Raw genomic sequence first — 16,972 nt, forward strand, 5'->3', positions numbered from 1 at the left:
AGCCCTGAGCTAACATCTGCGCTAATCCTCCTCTTTTTGCTGAGGAAGACCGGCTCTGAGCTAACATCTATTGCCAATCTTCCTCCTTTTTTTCTTCCCCAAAGCCCCAGTAGATAGTTGTATGTCATAGCTGCACATCCTTCTAGTTGCTATAATTGGGTTTTACCTTCAAAAATAATTATAACTCTCATGCAGCATTTAGAATGGCTGCAAATTTTTGGTAATCCGCTTCTAGTTCAGCAACCTTGCTTCCTCTGTTTCTGTCTTCACAGTTAGGAATCTACCAGTGAAAAATTTTTACAGAGTTTTAAATAGTAACAATAAATGTTTACTCTAGATTTACTAAGTGCTAAGTACTTTACATGATAATCTCATTTAACCTTAACAACTCTATTAGGTAGTTATTATCCCCATTTAACAGGTAAGGAAATCAAGATGTGAAGAGGTTAAGTAACTTGCCTTAGATTATAAAGCTAGTAAGTGGCAGAGCCAAGGATATGAACCCAGAAAGCTCTGACCTCAATCCCTAGACTCTTCAGAAATTCATCTTTAAACCTCAAAATCTTCCTGCATATTAGGATATGTGTAACTAACACTGATTTTGCATGAGTACATACTTTACATGTAATAATTAAGTTTCTAAATTATTTCCATTTAAAAATTCACAAAAACTTATTAAAATGTTTGGGCTTTCAATTTGCCTCAAGAGATTCTTAAAAGCAGGTAATTTAATGAGCAAAAATTATATGTAGATGATTAGAGTTTATATTAACATACATATATGCAGGTGTGTGTAATAGGAGATGCTGGTAAAAGAATCCAAATCATCAAAGGCATAGCGTGGCTGGACAGGGAGGACCTCAAATTGTATTGAGGGTTGGATACATTAAGTTTCACAACATATAAACTATTAATGCTTCACTTCGTACTGTGATAGGAAACACAGCTCAGATGATTTATACAGAAACCACGTTGTATGATGGACATGGATTGAGTATGCATGTACTTAAATTTCTCATGCTGAATTACATGGCATACTATATGCATGACTCTTTCACCAACAACTATACAGTTATTAGGATTAACTTCAAAATTATAAACTGATTAAAAATTTCCCCATAGTTTAACAGAAACTCACAGTTTTAAAGGTTATATTTTTTCCTTCAACAACAACAAAAAAAGCCTAGAAACTGAAATTCTCAAAGTTCTTTTATTTGGGTTCAATCTAAAATAGTTTAAATTTGATCTCTCTTTGCTAGAGAAATGAAATCTCCAATTCTATAGACTGTAATAGAAAAGTACTGAATTTGCATGTTTCCAATAAAGGATATTTGCTTCATGCTTTGGACATCTACCATAGTTACCCAAAAAACTATTTCTAGTAAATATAACTGTCACAGCACTGAAATGCCCAGAATAAATTTCCTAACTTAGAAAGTTGTCCTTATGTTACCATAACACACAGTCTTTAGTCCCCTAACTATTCATATTGCTTGAAAACCATGAAAATACAGGTTTTTAGCATGGACGCCCAGTTGTAAAAGGATTTGTTCCTCTGAAAACACCATTCATTTGATGAGGCGGAGCTGAGGGCCCCTCTGCATGTGAACAAGCAGGTGGTATCTCATGGTTTCTGCAGTGACCGCTTTCCTTAGTGGGTAAGTACTGATGTCAGCAAGTGGAGAGAGTCCAGCCACATGACTCAGCTTATGACTTAATTTTCCACAGCTAAGAAAAGAAAATCACCAAAATAAGTTAGTTTTAAGACAAACAGGTTGGAGTCTACAGGTATACTTACATGACTATGCACCAAGAACCCTTTACATAAAAAGAAAAAGTATCAGCTCTGGCAACAGCAACTGCAGCACACCACAGAGAAAAAAACATTAACAATTTCCTGGATCAAAAATGACATACTGCACTTCATGGGTCTTGGTTTTCATTCATTCTGCCTCTGTACTTTCCCTAGATCAGAGGACGACCCTTGCCTAGCCCTTGCTATTAAACGGACATGAGATTCAAACTTGATTTTTTTGTTCCATTGAAGAGCACAGTCTATCATACTTGTGTAAAATGAGAAAACCTAAGCTGAGAAGCCTGTGGACCACCAATCTATCTTTATTTTTTTACCGCAAGAGTTATCTCCATGCCAGTCTCACATATGCACACGCACACACACACATACAGCATGAAGAGCAAAGATCATTATATATAGTAATTTTTAAGACTAAGGCACATGCTACAGAATGGTAGTCACACTTACTCTTATATTAAATCCTAGAAGATCACTTATAACACCAGAGACAGCAGACAGGATAACTACTCGTGTGATATTGTAGATTAAGGGATTCATTGTCAGTCCATAGAGTCTAAATGGTGTGTCCAGCTCCTACAAAACCAAGAAAGAACTGAGATGAAATACATGGTTTCTCTATAGCTATCTGTGATTTCTGGGCTGTTTTTTAAGTCTTGGGTGAGGACAACTGCTTAAGGCCATCTTTCTTTAATGTTCAATAGCTACCTTCAAAAGACCTGTACTCGACTCTCATTTACTTTTCCACCAGCTAAGATTTTTAAGGTGGATTCAAGCAATATGTTATTTGTGATTTTTAAAAATGTAATTTAAAAAATGTGACAGACATCAGCATCACCAGAACCTGGGTAACAAGATGGGAAATTTTTCTTATACAGTCATTAACCCAAAACCATCCAATTGGTGTTTTGAATCTACACAGGCTGGCATCTATCTGTTACTAGGGTCTTTTCCAAGAAGGAAAGCATTGATTTAATTTAAATAGTAGTAAAAGTGTATCATAGGATATTACTTACTTTCAACAACTTGGTGGACAGCTTTAATACATTGTTTACTAGAGTAAGCTGTTCTTTCTTATTTGGCTTTTTTTCCATCTTAAGATATAAATTAATCTAAGGGAAAGAATAGAGATTAAGGCAAATATCATAGAAAAAGATATATACACTGCATTAAATCTGGCAGATTTCGAGGGTTACGTTTTCAAGTAAAATAAATTTTGAAATTTCAGCAGCTATTTCTACAGAGCACACATGTCACGTATCCTATCCTTCATCCCTAATCAGTCACATTTGGCAAAGAAAAGCTATTTAGTGAAGAAAAAAAATAATGATGAAGCAAAACAATGCTTTAATTTAAATAGCAAAACAATGAAAAATTTAATATTAATTATAATATAATAATTAACATGTATTTTGAACTCAAGTTCAAAATTGTAGTCCCTTGAGTTCAAAAACTGTGTCTTATTCCTCTTGGTCTCCCCCAAATAATCTAACATCCTCATTAGGCATTTATGGAATGGAAAAAGATAGCTGCTTTTAACTTACTAATTCCTTATTTTTCCCTTATAGGAAGAATTCTTCACTATAACTCTAAGGCAAAAAAAAAAAAAAAAATCTAATGATACCAAATGTTTTCATTTAAAACTTATGGATAAACATGAAATTAAAAATTTAAAAAAACCAACTTTATATTACTCTGTATCTTTAAGAAACATTTCCTAATCTAATATCTATTCACATACTAAATAGCAAGTATTTTCCTAACACTGAATGTGTTCTACGGCTGAAACAGAAGAAATTCAAGCAGCTTATTAAACATACTTAAATGACAAGCACTCTAAAGATCTAATACTTGATGTAGAATATGAGATTAAAAGCATGTTCCATTACCACCAATAAAAATATTTTTATAGTATATTTTTATAGTATACAAAGTATTTTCAATCCATTAGATCTTAATTCTTACAGTCCTGGGAGCAGATGGCGAAGATATTATCCTCGTTTTATAAGGATGACACAATTAGATAGTAGCAAAGTGACTTGTAAGGTCATATAGCTGGAAAGTGATAGAATCTAGACTCAACCCTGAATCTTCTGCACAAATCTTATTATGCCATCTCTAACCACTGAACCATACTGACAGGGACCAATCAATACCTGTTCAGTAAGTAATATTGAAACATTGCTGTATTTCTTATTGGTTTCAGATCCCAATGAGGCCAGGCGCAGTAAGAAAAGTAGTAAAGCTGTTTCCCAGATCAAAAACTCCCAATTATAAGCATCATTCAGGAAAGTTTTATGTCCTTGGAGAACCTATACAAAGAACAAAAAAAAGTTAAGTTTTTCATTTGTCTTAATATCTACATGCACTACTTTACTCTAGCAATTTAAAAACATTTACAAGATACTACTATTTTAATACTCAAAGCAGAAGAGTTTTAATACTGAAAGTATTATCTATTTAATTAGTCATTATGTATTTCTCTAAGTTTCTCAGATTTTCTCCTTTGCATGAAAGACAGCAAGGGTCTGGAAGTAACAAAGGAGGAAAACATAATAAGTGAAATAAGCCAAATGCATTTCCAACTTCTTTAGCCACCAGTGTGCCCACTCACATTACATGGTGACCATTTTTCAAAGTATTAAATTTGCATTATAACTAGTAGAGCTCCCTAAAACATGTGGCCCATGCCACTGTTATGACCAGAAAATCCTGAACATTAGTTCTTTACTCCATTTTAGGATCTGAATAACAACAGCAGCAGCAGCTACCAGTTATCGAATGCCTATTATGTGTCAAGTTTTCTGGCAAAAATTTTTGTTTTTTTCAAAATTTGTTTATTGATTGAAAAGTAAAGAAATTTACTCAAGCAATCCCAAGGTAAAATGAAATTTATTGAAAAATATACAGAAAACCCTCACAGAAACCAAATGCAGGCCTTTTGAAAAATAGGAAGGCACTGAGCAGCTGCCCTCTCCATCTCTCTTCCACTAGGGCCATTTGGGCTCCCATCCCCACTCCTCTTACTTAGCTAATTCTATTGCCTGGCAAGACCCTTGTTTACTGCTTCCCACTAACTTTGACTTGTTCCAGCTTTGGTTTGTCATAGCACCCAGTGGCCCCACTGACACTGACCTTTCTTCTCCAAAGTCCACCACGGATATCTCAGGTTTTCAGCTCTAATTTCCAGAAGAAGGAATATGCTTAGCTTAGTCTGGCTCAGTCTGTTCATGCTTGCCAATTAGTTACAACTAGGGGAGGAAAGTAACAACCAGCAGCAACCTAAGACCCACCTCTTCAGCAGGGTGATACAATTTGTCATGCATCAATAAGTAACTAATACCAATCACAGCCAAACTGCTATAAAACCAAACACAAAGAAAAACTCTCAAAACCAGCCAGAGACAAAGGACATTACTTCTAAAGGAGCAGTGATAAGACTAACAGCTGACTTCTCAAGATAAAATATTGAAATCAGAAGACAAGAGAATCCTAAAAGTGCTGAAAGTAACTGGCAACCTAGAAATCCACAGCCAGTGAAAATATCCTTCAAACATGAAATTGATAAAAGACATTTTCAAACAAACAAAAAACAGAGAATTCATCATCAACAGATTCTTCAAGTAGGAGGAAAATAATCCCAGAGAAAAACACAGAAATGCAGGAACTAATGAAAAGCAAGCGGAAGGGTAAGTATGTAGGTATATAAAAATATATATATGTATAATTGACTAGAAAAAACAATAATAATTACATCTTGTGGGTTTAAAATACATGTAAAATTAAAATGAAGGACACTAATAACACAAAAAGTGAATGAGTAAATGAGATAAAGTATTCTAAGGTCCTAGCATTATCGAGGAAGTGGTGAATTAATAATTTTATTAGACCATAATAAGGTAAGGATGTATGTCATAATCTCTGGGGTCACTGGCAGTAAAAGAATGTACAACAAGTTAACAGAGAGGATTAAATGGAATATTAAAGAGCATCTGATTAATAAAAGATGGTAAGAAAGGACAGAAAAAGGAAAATTAACAGGTAGACCAAATAGGAACCTAATAGTATTTGTAGTTATAGTAACTACATTAAGTTTAAATGAGCCACGTACTCCAAAACACTGAGACTGTGAGGCTGAACTAAGAAACAAGCAACTGAAAAAGAATATGTTCATTACAAGAGACATAATTAAAATATGAAGAGAAAATAAATGAAAGAGGGTGGACAAAGATATAACATGCAAAAACCAATCACAAGAGAGCTGGTGTAGTTAAATTAATATCAAATATAGTAGACTTTAAGAAACATTGGAAATAGAGACATTTCATAAGGTCATGAAAGATGAAGAAAGCCTGACACTATTCCAGATTAAAGGAGACTAAAGAGACAGGACAACTAAATGCAATATGTGATCCTAGATTGAGAACTGGATCCTGGATTGAGGAAAAAAAAATTAACCATAAAAGACATAAAAGTCAATCCACCAAGAAGGTGGATAACAATTCTAAATCTGTATGCATCCAGTTACATACCTTCAAAATATATGAAGCAAAAATTGACAGAAATAAAAGGAGGAAAAGATAAATCCACCATCATAGTAGATTTGAATCCACCCCTATCAAAGGCTGACGGAATAAGCATACCAAAAAAAAAAGTAAGGATATAGGAGATTTCAGCAGCGCAATTATTGGACTATTTTACATATATAGAACATTGGTCCCCAAAATGACAGAATACAAATTCTTTCAAAGTGCTGATGGAAGATTTCATAAAACTGACCATATGCTGGATAATAAAGCAAGCCTCTACATACTTCAAAGGACTGAAAACATTCAGAGTATGTTCTCTGACCACAACAGAATTAAGTTACAACTCAATAAATGAGAAAGTACAAGATAAGCCTGTAATTTCCTGTAATGAAGAAAACACAGAAGTGCCCAAAAAAAAGATACAGGGATCTGTCAAAAGGACACAGGAAGGGGCTTCAAGGGTCTGCCACTGGCCAAATCTGGGACAATTGAGACATCAAAACAAATATAGTAATAGATTATAATCCGTGGGATAAAAAGAAGAATACGTGAGTCTACAATGTAATAAATAAATGAAGGGGAAAGAAAGGACAGGTCTACCTTAGAGGGACAATCAATAAATGTAGAAGGAATGATGGAGTTAGAAAAATCACTATTTTGTAACCATCATGATAGTTTTATTATCAAAAATTACCAATTAAAATTAAATTAGAGTGATCTTAGTGACTTAGACTTCGAAATTACCTTTATTCTCATTTCAAAAGTTAGGAAAATTAACAAGTATTCAAAATAGCAAAAGATATTTAAATACATTAAAAATATATATACTTCAACATAACCATGCTGGCACTTGGATCTTGGACTCCCCAGCCTCCAGAGCTGTGAGAATTAAATTTCTGTTCTTTATTAAAATATATATATATTTATATATATTTTTAAATATATATTGAATATTTCTATATTTATATATAGAAATATTATATTTATATATTTATAAATTTATAAATTATTAAATATATATTTATATATAAATATTTATATATATACACATACATACACACACACAATGAACTGGTCTACAACAGGAAATGAACCCTATAAGAGAATTTTCATTTTTCATTAAAACAGATATGACACTCTTACCTGGGCACAACAGATAAAAGCAATCGAAAGCGTCAGTAAGAAGACTGAAGACACGACCACATCAACTGAACGCTGGGGGCCCCGTCTCTGTGGAATGAGACACATATGTTAATGTTTTAGATTACCTAATTTTACTACATTAATATGAAAACAAGTGTTAATAAGAAGATTCTGACAGAGGATTTTAACATGTTTTTGGATATCTTCAACTTTAATTAAGCACTGACATCCATGCTGTTCCAAATTAAGGGTGTGACTGATTCACTGACATATTTTCAGCTGGGGATATTTCCCAAGAAGTCAGAAAAAGATGCAGTATTCAATTTATCACTCTGTCCTAAAAATTTAAATTTTCTTTTCCTTTTCTAAGCTCTTATTTACTTACCTCTACCAGCTTTGCAGATAGATCACTTCCCACTGGATGTCCAGAAAGTCTGTCAGCTACTGATACAATCTACCTAGTATGCAGAACTACACTGCCTATTGAGTTTCTGCTGCCAGAAATTTCAATGAGCATGTTTTCTGCATATTCTTGTGTATATTCTATTATTAGTCAAATAAAACTCACCTTTAGAAAGGAACGCAGTGATAACCATATCTTAATGTTCTCCACCTTTTTAAGTCTGAAATGAGGTATTTCATATTTCCTAGCTTTCCTGGCAGAAGTAATATGGCTGAAGAGTTTTGCAAATAAAAATCTCTAGAGGAGGTTAAAAAAAAATCACAAAGTGAAATGTACATATGTGTCTGTGTGTATACTTATATAATTGTAAACAATATTCCCAGCATATAAAAAATGTTAAAAGAATGAAATTCTAATCAGTGATTACTAAGACAGGCAGTGAAAAAACTTTGTTAATAGCTCATTACCCTGTTGCTTCCAAAGCACATTATACAGTAATATACTTCTTCACAATACAGTACACTCTCAACATTTTCAAGGAATATTCTTTGGAGACCTTTGTGAATTCCCAACTTCACAAACTCAAATGTTTATATAGAATCCTGGTTTACTCTCAAATTACATTTCCATTCAAAATCATGTTTTTTGCACATATCACCAACATATTAAGTCCTCGATCCCTAACTCTTATCAAATTTCAATAAATTTATTTCTCACAACAATTTTTCACAGAAACATTTTCACTATGAGAATTACTACATATGCTATGGATAAAAAACAGCAAAGGCACAGTGAGGTACAGGTACTAAGCAGTCAGCTAGGCTCACTCACTGGCTAAGCCACTTATTCCTACACATGGGCTCAGCAAAATCAGATTACAACATGTCACTTGTGAATAACCAATATCACAAGTGTTAAACCCACAATTACCAAAATCCACTTATCAATCCTTCATTGCCCACATTAACTTGGGAGAACAAACCAAGAGAACAAAAGCAACTCAGTGGAAAATCATATTCACAAGCAGAGGAAAGAAATTTTACTTAATTTACTACCAACCTGTTTATATGTTCTCTCTGCCACACACATCATGAAAAAAAACATCCAAGTAAGACATAATCGTTCAAAAAAATTAATTATAGACAAAATAATAATAGGTGTAACAGGTGGTGCCCCACAAAAGAGAGTCAAGATCTCCTCAGCTGAAACGGACTTTAGCTGGTCAAGGCTCTTCTCACGGAAAAGTCGATGTAAAAAAGGAAAAAATGCTAATCCAATGGTGACAACATTTCCCAGCATCTGATAACCCACTCCTTGCTGATATGCATTAACCTGGGAATTAATTTAAAATGTCCATCATTATTGCATAGCTAAATGGATTTATGAAGCAGTATTTATCAAATACTATTTAGATTATTAAAAACTAAATGTTTTAAATCTAAAAGTACAAATAAAAACAACGTACAGATTTATGACTTTTAGATCTTATTAAAAATTAGGTTTAAATGAACCTTAACAATTAATTGATCATGCTCATAGAGACCAAGGCAACAAATAAAAAACATATACTACCAAGTAAAGACTCTGACTGCAAAATTAAAAATACATATATTTGTGTTTCAAAAGCAGAGTCAGTGTTTTGATCACTAAATAGATTCTATGGACTAGCTGCTGATCACTAAATAGATTTTTTGAAAAAATCTGAAAACTTATTAAATCTTACCCTGCTCATGATGATGCCACTTATTTCCAATACAGACATATCCATCTTTTTGCACTCATTCCCTTCCCAGATTATTGCACTAACTCGATCAGAGGCAGGACTTGAGTTCTGAAGCCAGAATAAATGGTTCTGAAAAGAAAAATATAAAACTATTTCTATCCACTCCTTCTCTCCTTCTTCCATTAAATTTTTTTCCATTTATCCAGCTACAGGCTACATTCACCAATGTTCAGCCTCATCATTTTATTCTCTCCCTCATGAAGCTCATCACTCTAATTACTACCTCTATGAGGTTGATTTCTGGTCCTTTTTTCTTTACTTAGCTATTTTTTTTTACCTGGAAAGAGGCTAAATGTCTTCCATAATGATGGGAGTTGGGTTCCATGATCTCCAAGGTTGCTTCCCTCTCTAAATGTAGGGAAGCGAGGATAAGCTTGGTATATTCATGAAATATTAAGGCGGAAAGTATTTCTAGAGCAATGCAACTATACCAGGGGTAGTAGGAAGTTAGGGAGGAGAGGTGCCATTAGGCCTTAGATAACACATGAATGACAGAGGACTTAAGCCTTTCTCTGGTCTAATCAGGACACAGAAAAGCACAGAAAGCTCCAGAGAAGAAGGTCACAATGAAAACAGCTCTCCATTTTCCTCTGCCATATCATATCTACTCTTTAAGTACCAACTCAAGTCCCCTTTCACCAACATGGTCCTTTCTAATCACCACAAGCCTCACTCATTTTGCCCTTTTCTGAAATTTTTATAGTCTATATCAGACAAATTAGCATCTAATTATACGATGCTTTTATTGTGTCCTCTACTTATTACCCATATAATCATCTCATCCCCAAACTAAAATATAAGTTTCTAAAAAAGGACCATATGATGTATTTCTCTTCTACAATGCTTAGCATAACGCTGATGAGCATTTATTGATTTATTCATTGATTTAGCCAAGAAAATATTTATCAAGCACCTGCTATGTAACATGCACTACGGATACAATGGACAACAAGACACATGTGGTCCTTAACATCAAAGAGCTTACAGATTTACGAAAGAGACATGATGAAATAAAGTTACTACACAGCATGATAAGGGAAGGAAAGAGTGCTTTAGGAGTATATAGGAAAGGTCTTTTAAGGAAGTATCACTCAAGCCAAGATTTGAAAAATAAAAGGAGTGAGCCAAAGGAATGGGTATTGGAGAAAAGTGTGCTCCAGGCAAATCAATCAGTCTGTGTAAAGGCCCAGAAGCACATGAGGAATGGTACATTTCAGAAACTGGAAGTTCAGTTAAGTTAAAGCATATCATGTGAGGAGCAGAGAGGGAATGGTCAGTGATGAGATGTATGAGAGCAAATAAAGGAACAAAAGCAAATAATCCAGAAAGGAAAAAAAAGCAATTAACGGATTTTAAGGGGAATGGCATCAGATTTGTATTTTAGAGGCATCATTCTGGCTGCAGTCTGGAAAATGAAACAAAGGGGAGCAAGCCTAGAGAAGCTGTTGTAATGATTCAGATGAGAGCTGATGATGGTCTCCACAGGCAGGGTGACACAGGTGGACAAATGCAAATATTATACAGTAGAATCAAGAGAATGTGATGACTGATTAGAAACATGGTGGAGAGGGTGGGTCAAGAAGGACTCCCAAGTTTCTGCCGTGGGTGGTCAGTGGTGGCATTCAGAAACATGGGGAATAAAAGAAGAACGGGTTAGGTGGGGGAATTGGGAAATGATGAGTTCTGTTTGACATGGTGAGTTTAATCTTACCTCGTTATTTTTATCTATGCCTTAAAACTATACTATAAATCCCAAAAGTGCAAAGGAGGTCAAGATCATCATGATGCTATGTATAACTACTGAGGGCTAATGTAATTTAGATGGATCTTCAGACTGAATGTAAAGAATATTTAGATTCAAACTTTGATAGCAAAATTGGAGAAAGAAGCTTAAAATTTTAATGAGAAAATGTATGTTTTTTCCGGTTACTTTTTAAAAATTGTATACATTTAATGAAGGAGGATTTTTTTCATGAAAATGCATAACCTAAATCAATGGTATCTTAGAATCAAGAAAATTCAATAATTAAACAAATGAATATCCATCATCCACTATTTGTAAGTCACTATGGAAATAGCCTAAAGAACAAAAAACTAAGAACAATCATGATCATCGTCATTAAACACCTAAAAGGTTGACATGAGAACCAGTCCTTAATCATTCAACCTATCTAGCAGTGGAACAAGCTGTCTCATAAAATAACAATCCCTCCAGATCCAGAAGTATTTAAGCTAAGGCTGACTAATCATCTGATGTGGATATTAATAATAACACTAACATTTATTGGGTGCTTACTCTTTGCCAGGCATTGTGCTAAGCACTTTATATTATCTCATTAGATACATCACAATATTTCTAAGAAGTAGGAACTATTATTACCATGTGATAGATGGTAAAAAAATTTCTGCAGGTGTAGAATGAATTCTTACATTGGTTGGAAGGTTGAAATACCCTCCAAGGAATTTCTAATTCTAGGTTATCTGATTTTATGATATTAATATAAAACCTAAAATTAAAAGCATCAATTGGTTTATACATTATTAGACAAGCAAGCAATGTCATTTTCTAGTAATTCACATATACTACTGTGATGTCTATAAAAGTATAATATGAGGTCGATGTACCATCCAAACAACCCTGCTCATATAAAATAAACACTAAGGATCATTCTAAGCCAAATAATGAGAAAAAGTATTATAAAAAAAAATTTAGGTTAGGGCAACTCTAGAGCACTTCCTCCTGAGTTCTAATCCCAACATCTTCACTAACAAACTAGACTCAATTTCCTCATCTCTCAATTAGGGATAATAATAGTATCTACTTTACAGGATTATTGTAAAGTTAACTGAGATAATACAGTAGCTGCCTGGCACATGGTAAGTACACAATAAATATTAGCTATTATCATCATCGCCTTTACAGACCTGCTGAAAAACATCCTCTTTGGGGTCACGTTTGGTCCCTGAGTGAAGGGTATTCACATGGGCCCCCTCACTGTCACTGGTGACAGACGATCGGCACTCTGGGCCATGCAGCAGGTCGTCCCATAACATATCCTCGGTCTCAGAGTCATGGCGGGTGCTTTCTGAGTCTCTTCTTGACATGTTGAGGCTTCGAGAGCCACCACTCATGCCAGACCTAGAGCCCTTTAAAGGAAATCAAAAAACAAAAAATATTTTTTTCATTCATTTTTAAAAATAATTATATATCTGAAATAAAATTAGAACAAGTTATCTATGGTGATAGCTAGCAAGCTTTCATAAGTTGATCACCATGTATACATTTGTTCACAAGCCTTCGCATAACAATAATACATTTTAATATTTAAATGTTAAACTTGGATGACTCTCTAACAAGCAGGATTTTAAAAGGACTCCCTCTAAGAAGTTATTGCCAAGTCATGGGATTGTTCAACTAAGGTGCCCTGGGATGAGAGTGACTCCTGCAAGCACATCTAGAGGACCCTCCCTAGATGTCAGTGTGGCTAAGCCTTTTGACATACCCAAAGTGTTCCCTACTCTAAATATTGTGAGCTTCACTGTAGATCTAGTCATGTCCAGGGAGGGGCTCAGCCAAACATGGAAAAGGATAATCAGGCAGAGAAAAGGATGGACAAGGCAGTGCTCCTGCAGTACCAACATAAATATGAAAGTTTTCCATGACCCTGACCACCTTGTTAATCAAAACAAAAACCACACTACCACCATCTACTCTGCTCACCTCTGAATTATAATATTCCAAATGTATAATATGCCCATTACCTTTCCTGAGGAGATTTACTGCTCTCATCTCTCAGGGGTCCCCTCTCAAAAAATTTGTCCTCCTCAGTGTCAATCCCACTTACATAGGAATGATGCTGAAGAATAAACTCCATATTCCAAGGGAATGTTAAGTAGTCTTTTCACCATCTGGGAATTAAGGAATCTTTCTGAGTATCATCTATGATACTTTTAAGATTAGAGTCTAAGTGAAAAAGAGTTCATTCTCTTTCCAGGAGTGAATACTCATGAAAGCTGCTGGATAGGTAGACAGACAGTTGGAGGCAGGAGAGGGGCAGGCAAATATAAATACTACTTTAGGATAACCAATAAAAAAGGAATGGATAAAGTTATTACACTCAAGAATACACCTTTAGCAGTGATCTCTCAAAAGGATACATTACCTGACTGAAGGCTGCTGATTCAAATTCTGATTCAGCCAGACTATCTGAATCCCGCACCATATGACACCCCTTAGTAGTGGTTTTCTTTACCTGCCAAAATTCAAGCCAACAAACAATAGGAAAACATGTTAAATACCTCGTTACTATTCAATGATTTAGAAGTTAATGCCTATACTTTTATAAACTAAAATAAAAATTACCTGAGTGCTTAGGTGCCTTGAAAGTATTGATTTTCTATTCTTAACTTCACAACCATTGTCACTGGAGGCCCCTTCCACACTCCTACGCAGTATCATCATCTGTGTCCGGGCTTCACCATCTTCCTCACTTGACAGATCATCTGAAATCCCATTACCCAAACGCCTAAAAGCCTCCTACAAAGAGAAGAGCAATTTCTTTACAGGGGACAGCCCAAAATACTCTAGTAAGCTGCACACACAAAAACAAAAAAGCAGGGCCAGCTCCGTGGCATAGTGGTTAAGTGCGCACACTCCGCTGCTGGCGGCCCAGGTTCGGATCCTGGGCGCGCACCGATGCACCGCTTGTCAGGCCATGCTGTGGCAGCGTCCCATATAAAGTGGAGGAAGATGGGCACAGATGTTAGCTCAGGGCCAGTCTTCCTCAGCAAAAAGAGGAGGATTGGCATGAATGTGAGCTCAGGGCTGATCTTCCACACACACACAAAAAAAGCATGTGAAGACTGAGAAGTAGTAAAAGTAAACTAAACCAAAACTGAACAAACCTACATGTTACCTGATCTCAATAAAGAAAAATACTGAACTTTCTTGAAACTAAAGAGCCTAAATGATGAGGCAGTATTATGTAGAGGTTAGGGTCAAGTCAAACTCTAAGTCTGAATCACAGCTCTTCTACTTACTGGCTACGTGTCTTAGGCAAGTAACTCAATCTCTCTGGGGCTCAGCTTCCTCATCAGAAAGATGATAATACAAGCACCTATCACGCAGAGTTGTTGAAACAATTAAATGAGTTACTACATGTAAAGCACTTAGAATAGTGCCTGGTTGCAGTAATGGCTCAAAAATATTAGCTAATTTTGTAATTACTCAATGCCACAGTCTAACAAATGAGAAAATATTTCCAAGACTATAAAGTATAAGTATAGTTAGCTTTAAACATAGAGCAGACCATTTCTACCTAAACCTAGAAAAAACTCTCCCAACCATTACCATACTATCACTGTCTCTCTGGAATAAGACCAAGCAGCTTCTACATTAATTTATTAAATCTACCAGCCTACTGCTAAGGCAGGATCAGTAGCAGATGCAATAAATAAGTTCCAGCCCTAGAAATTAGAAGAATTGGCTACAGTCTTCAAGGGATATTCTCCTTTTCATGTCCTGTGGTTTTACATTTCATTTATTTGTTAAGACAAATTACACAAACTTATTAGTATCTATTTTGTACCTCTAGAAGAATCTAAGAATAGGAAAATGTTACACAGGAAAGAAAAGATTTTGTTATATTTATACTCATCTAAATCTTACCCTGCGGCACTTTTCTCCATCTGAAAATTTTGCTTTCTCTCTTGTTTGCCACATTTTGATCTCTGGTCGACACTGTCTCTTCTTAAGGATAGGATGCAGACAACTCGAGTCATTGTCAGTTTCAGTCCCTTTGTTACATATTAATTTTACTTTTTTAATCCTATTTTTTAAAAAAGAAAGAAAGATTACTGACTAGTTTTCTGAAAGTAATATCTTTCAGGGAATCACTTTCTTCTGAGGAGTACAATACATTATTATGGAAATCAAGAAAATTCAGAAATCATATTTTTCAGGCTTCTAGCTTGCTAAGCGTGTAGAAAGACAAAATATAGCTACCTCTAGTCTCCAAAGACTCATGTCAATTAATTGAGAGGAAGACTGTACTTTTTAGTTTTGCAAGGAAGTAGGTTCAGTCTTCTCCACTTTCCCTCTCAAACACAACGCCAGCCCTACCTCACGCCGCCTGTTTGTGCCACTTCACAGAATGTCTTCCCTTCTCCTGTCCTTCAAAGCCCAGCAACTCTCAGTTCCTCATGACTCCTGATGATGACTTTACCCCAGAACAATCACTCCATCTGCTGAACTGCATGGCCTTTAATCATCATGTAATCATTTATAATATTTTTACATTGCTGTGACTGCATCATACCTGCTACTCTTATCTTCCTAATTAGATGGTAAAATCACTGAGAAAAGGGATGCACAGTGACCAGCACAATGTTCAGCATGAAGAACTGAAACACTTCAACTGAAGAGTATAGACGTATCTTTAGAAAAATATGTGAACATACTTCATCTTCAAAAAAGGAACCATAAAGGAGCTTTATTTTTGAGCCACAATTATTAATATATGACAAACTAACTATTTCTTTGAGTCATACTAGTGTTGTCAAAACCTGCAAAATCATGAAGGAGGTAGAATTTGTCTTCGATACATTTGCCTTTCTGTCCTACAGCCCACCAACAGCCTCCTGTCCTGCATCCCATTTCTAAGAGGTATCTGCTCTTATACCGAAAAATACCTGACCTTTTTAAATCCTTCTTTCTCTCAAGATGTTGGCTGATAATGGCTTAAAATATTTATCCTTTCTGAGTATTTATATTTCTGTAATCTTGTGGTCTAAAAAAATCATTAAGGATCAAACAGAAAGAAAGTTTATGGTAGATTACTGGACTTATAGGTAACATGACAGACTGCAGAGACATTTTGAATAAGCAAATCCTTCTAGAACCCTTAAAAAATCACACCACAATAACAATATGCTTACATTGCGTACTCCTATGACCCAGATTATACGCTCTGTAAGAGTTGTTAAGACGTCCAGTGTAAGACTTCCTACCTGTTACCAAAGAGAGTCCCCCAGAAACCACCAACAAAGGGTGCAGGTTCCAAAGTTTCTATTCCTCTGACTTTACCAAAGGAGTTATCTCCATTTTCTCGGCTCCCATCACCATTTACAGTTTTCCGTAATTTTCTACAAAATAATATTTCAACAACTTCAGATTATTCAAGACCTTTATATCTCTGCCCAAAATATCCCTACAGAAAATTATACCAACAGATTACTACTTGAAATTAAGTATAGTGAACTTCATATAATGAGGATAAATTATCCAAGAACATTTCCGACTT

General features: G+C 35.1%; 1 protein-coding gene across 4 annotated transcripts in view; it reads right to left on the reverse strand.

The window, feature by feature from the left end:
• Positions 1–1,191: 1,191 nt before the first annotated feature.
• The window catches only part of PHTF1 (putative homeodomain transcription factor 1), a 50,194-nt gene continuing 34,413 nt past the window's right edge, over positions 1,192–16,972 (reverse strand). For all 4 annotated transcript variants that reach the window (XM_058538829.1, XM_058538831.1, XM_058538830.1 and 1 more), the window contains 13 exons: positions 16,680–16,814; positions 15,340–15,499; positions 14,035–14,208; positions 13,835–13,924; positions 12,597–12,818; positions 9,612–9,740; positions 8,948–9,220; positions 8,054–8,185; positions 7,486–7,572; positions 3,970–4,125; positions 2,830–2,925; positions 2,264–2,389; positions 1,192–1,728 (listed from right to left, as the gene is read on the reverse strand). In XM_058538829.1, the coding sequence (XP_058394812.1) occupies positions 1,708–1,728; positions 2,264–2,389; positions 2,830–2,925; positions 3,970–4,125; positions 7,486–7,572; positions 8,054–8,185; positions 8,948–9,220; positions 9,612–9,740; positions 12,597–12,818; positions 13,835–13,924; positions 14,035–14,208; positions 15,340–15,499; positions 16,680–16,814 (1,801 nt within the window). In that variant the 3' untranslated portion in view covers positions 1,192–1,707. The remainder of the gene's footprint in view (positions 1,729–2,263; positions 2,390–2,829; positions 2,926–3,969; positions 4,126–7,485; positions 7,573–8,053; positions 8,186–8,947; positions 9,221–9,611; positions 9,741–12,596; positions 12,819–13,834; positions 13,925–14,034; positions 14,209–15,339; positions 15,500–16,679; positions 16,815–16,972) is intronic.

This window comes from Diceros bicornis, chromosome 4, assembly GCF_020826845.1.
Source record: "Diceros bicornis minor isolate mBicDic1 chromosome 4, mDicBic1.mat.cur, whole genome shotgun sequence".
NCBI classification, from domain to species: Eukaryota; Metazoa; Chordata; class Mammalia; order Perissodactyla; family Rhinocerotidae; genus Diceros; species Diceros bicornis.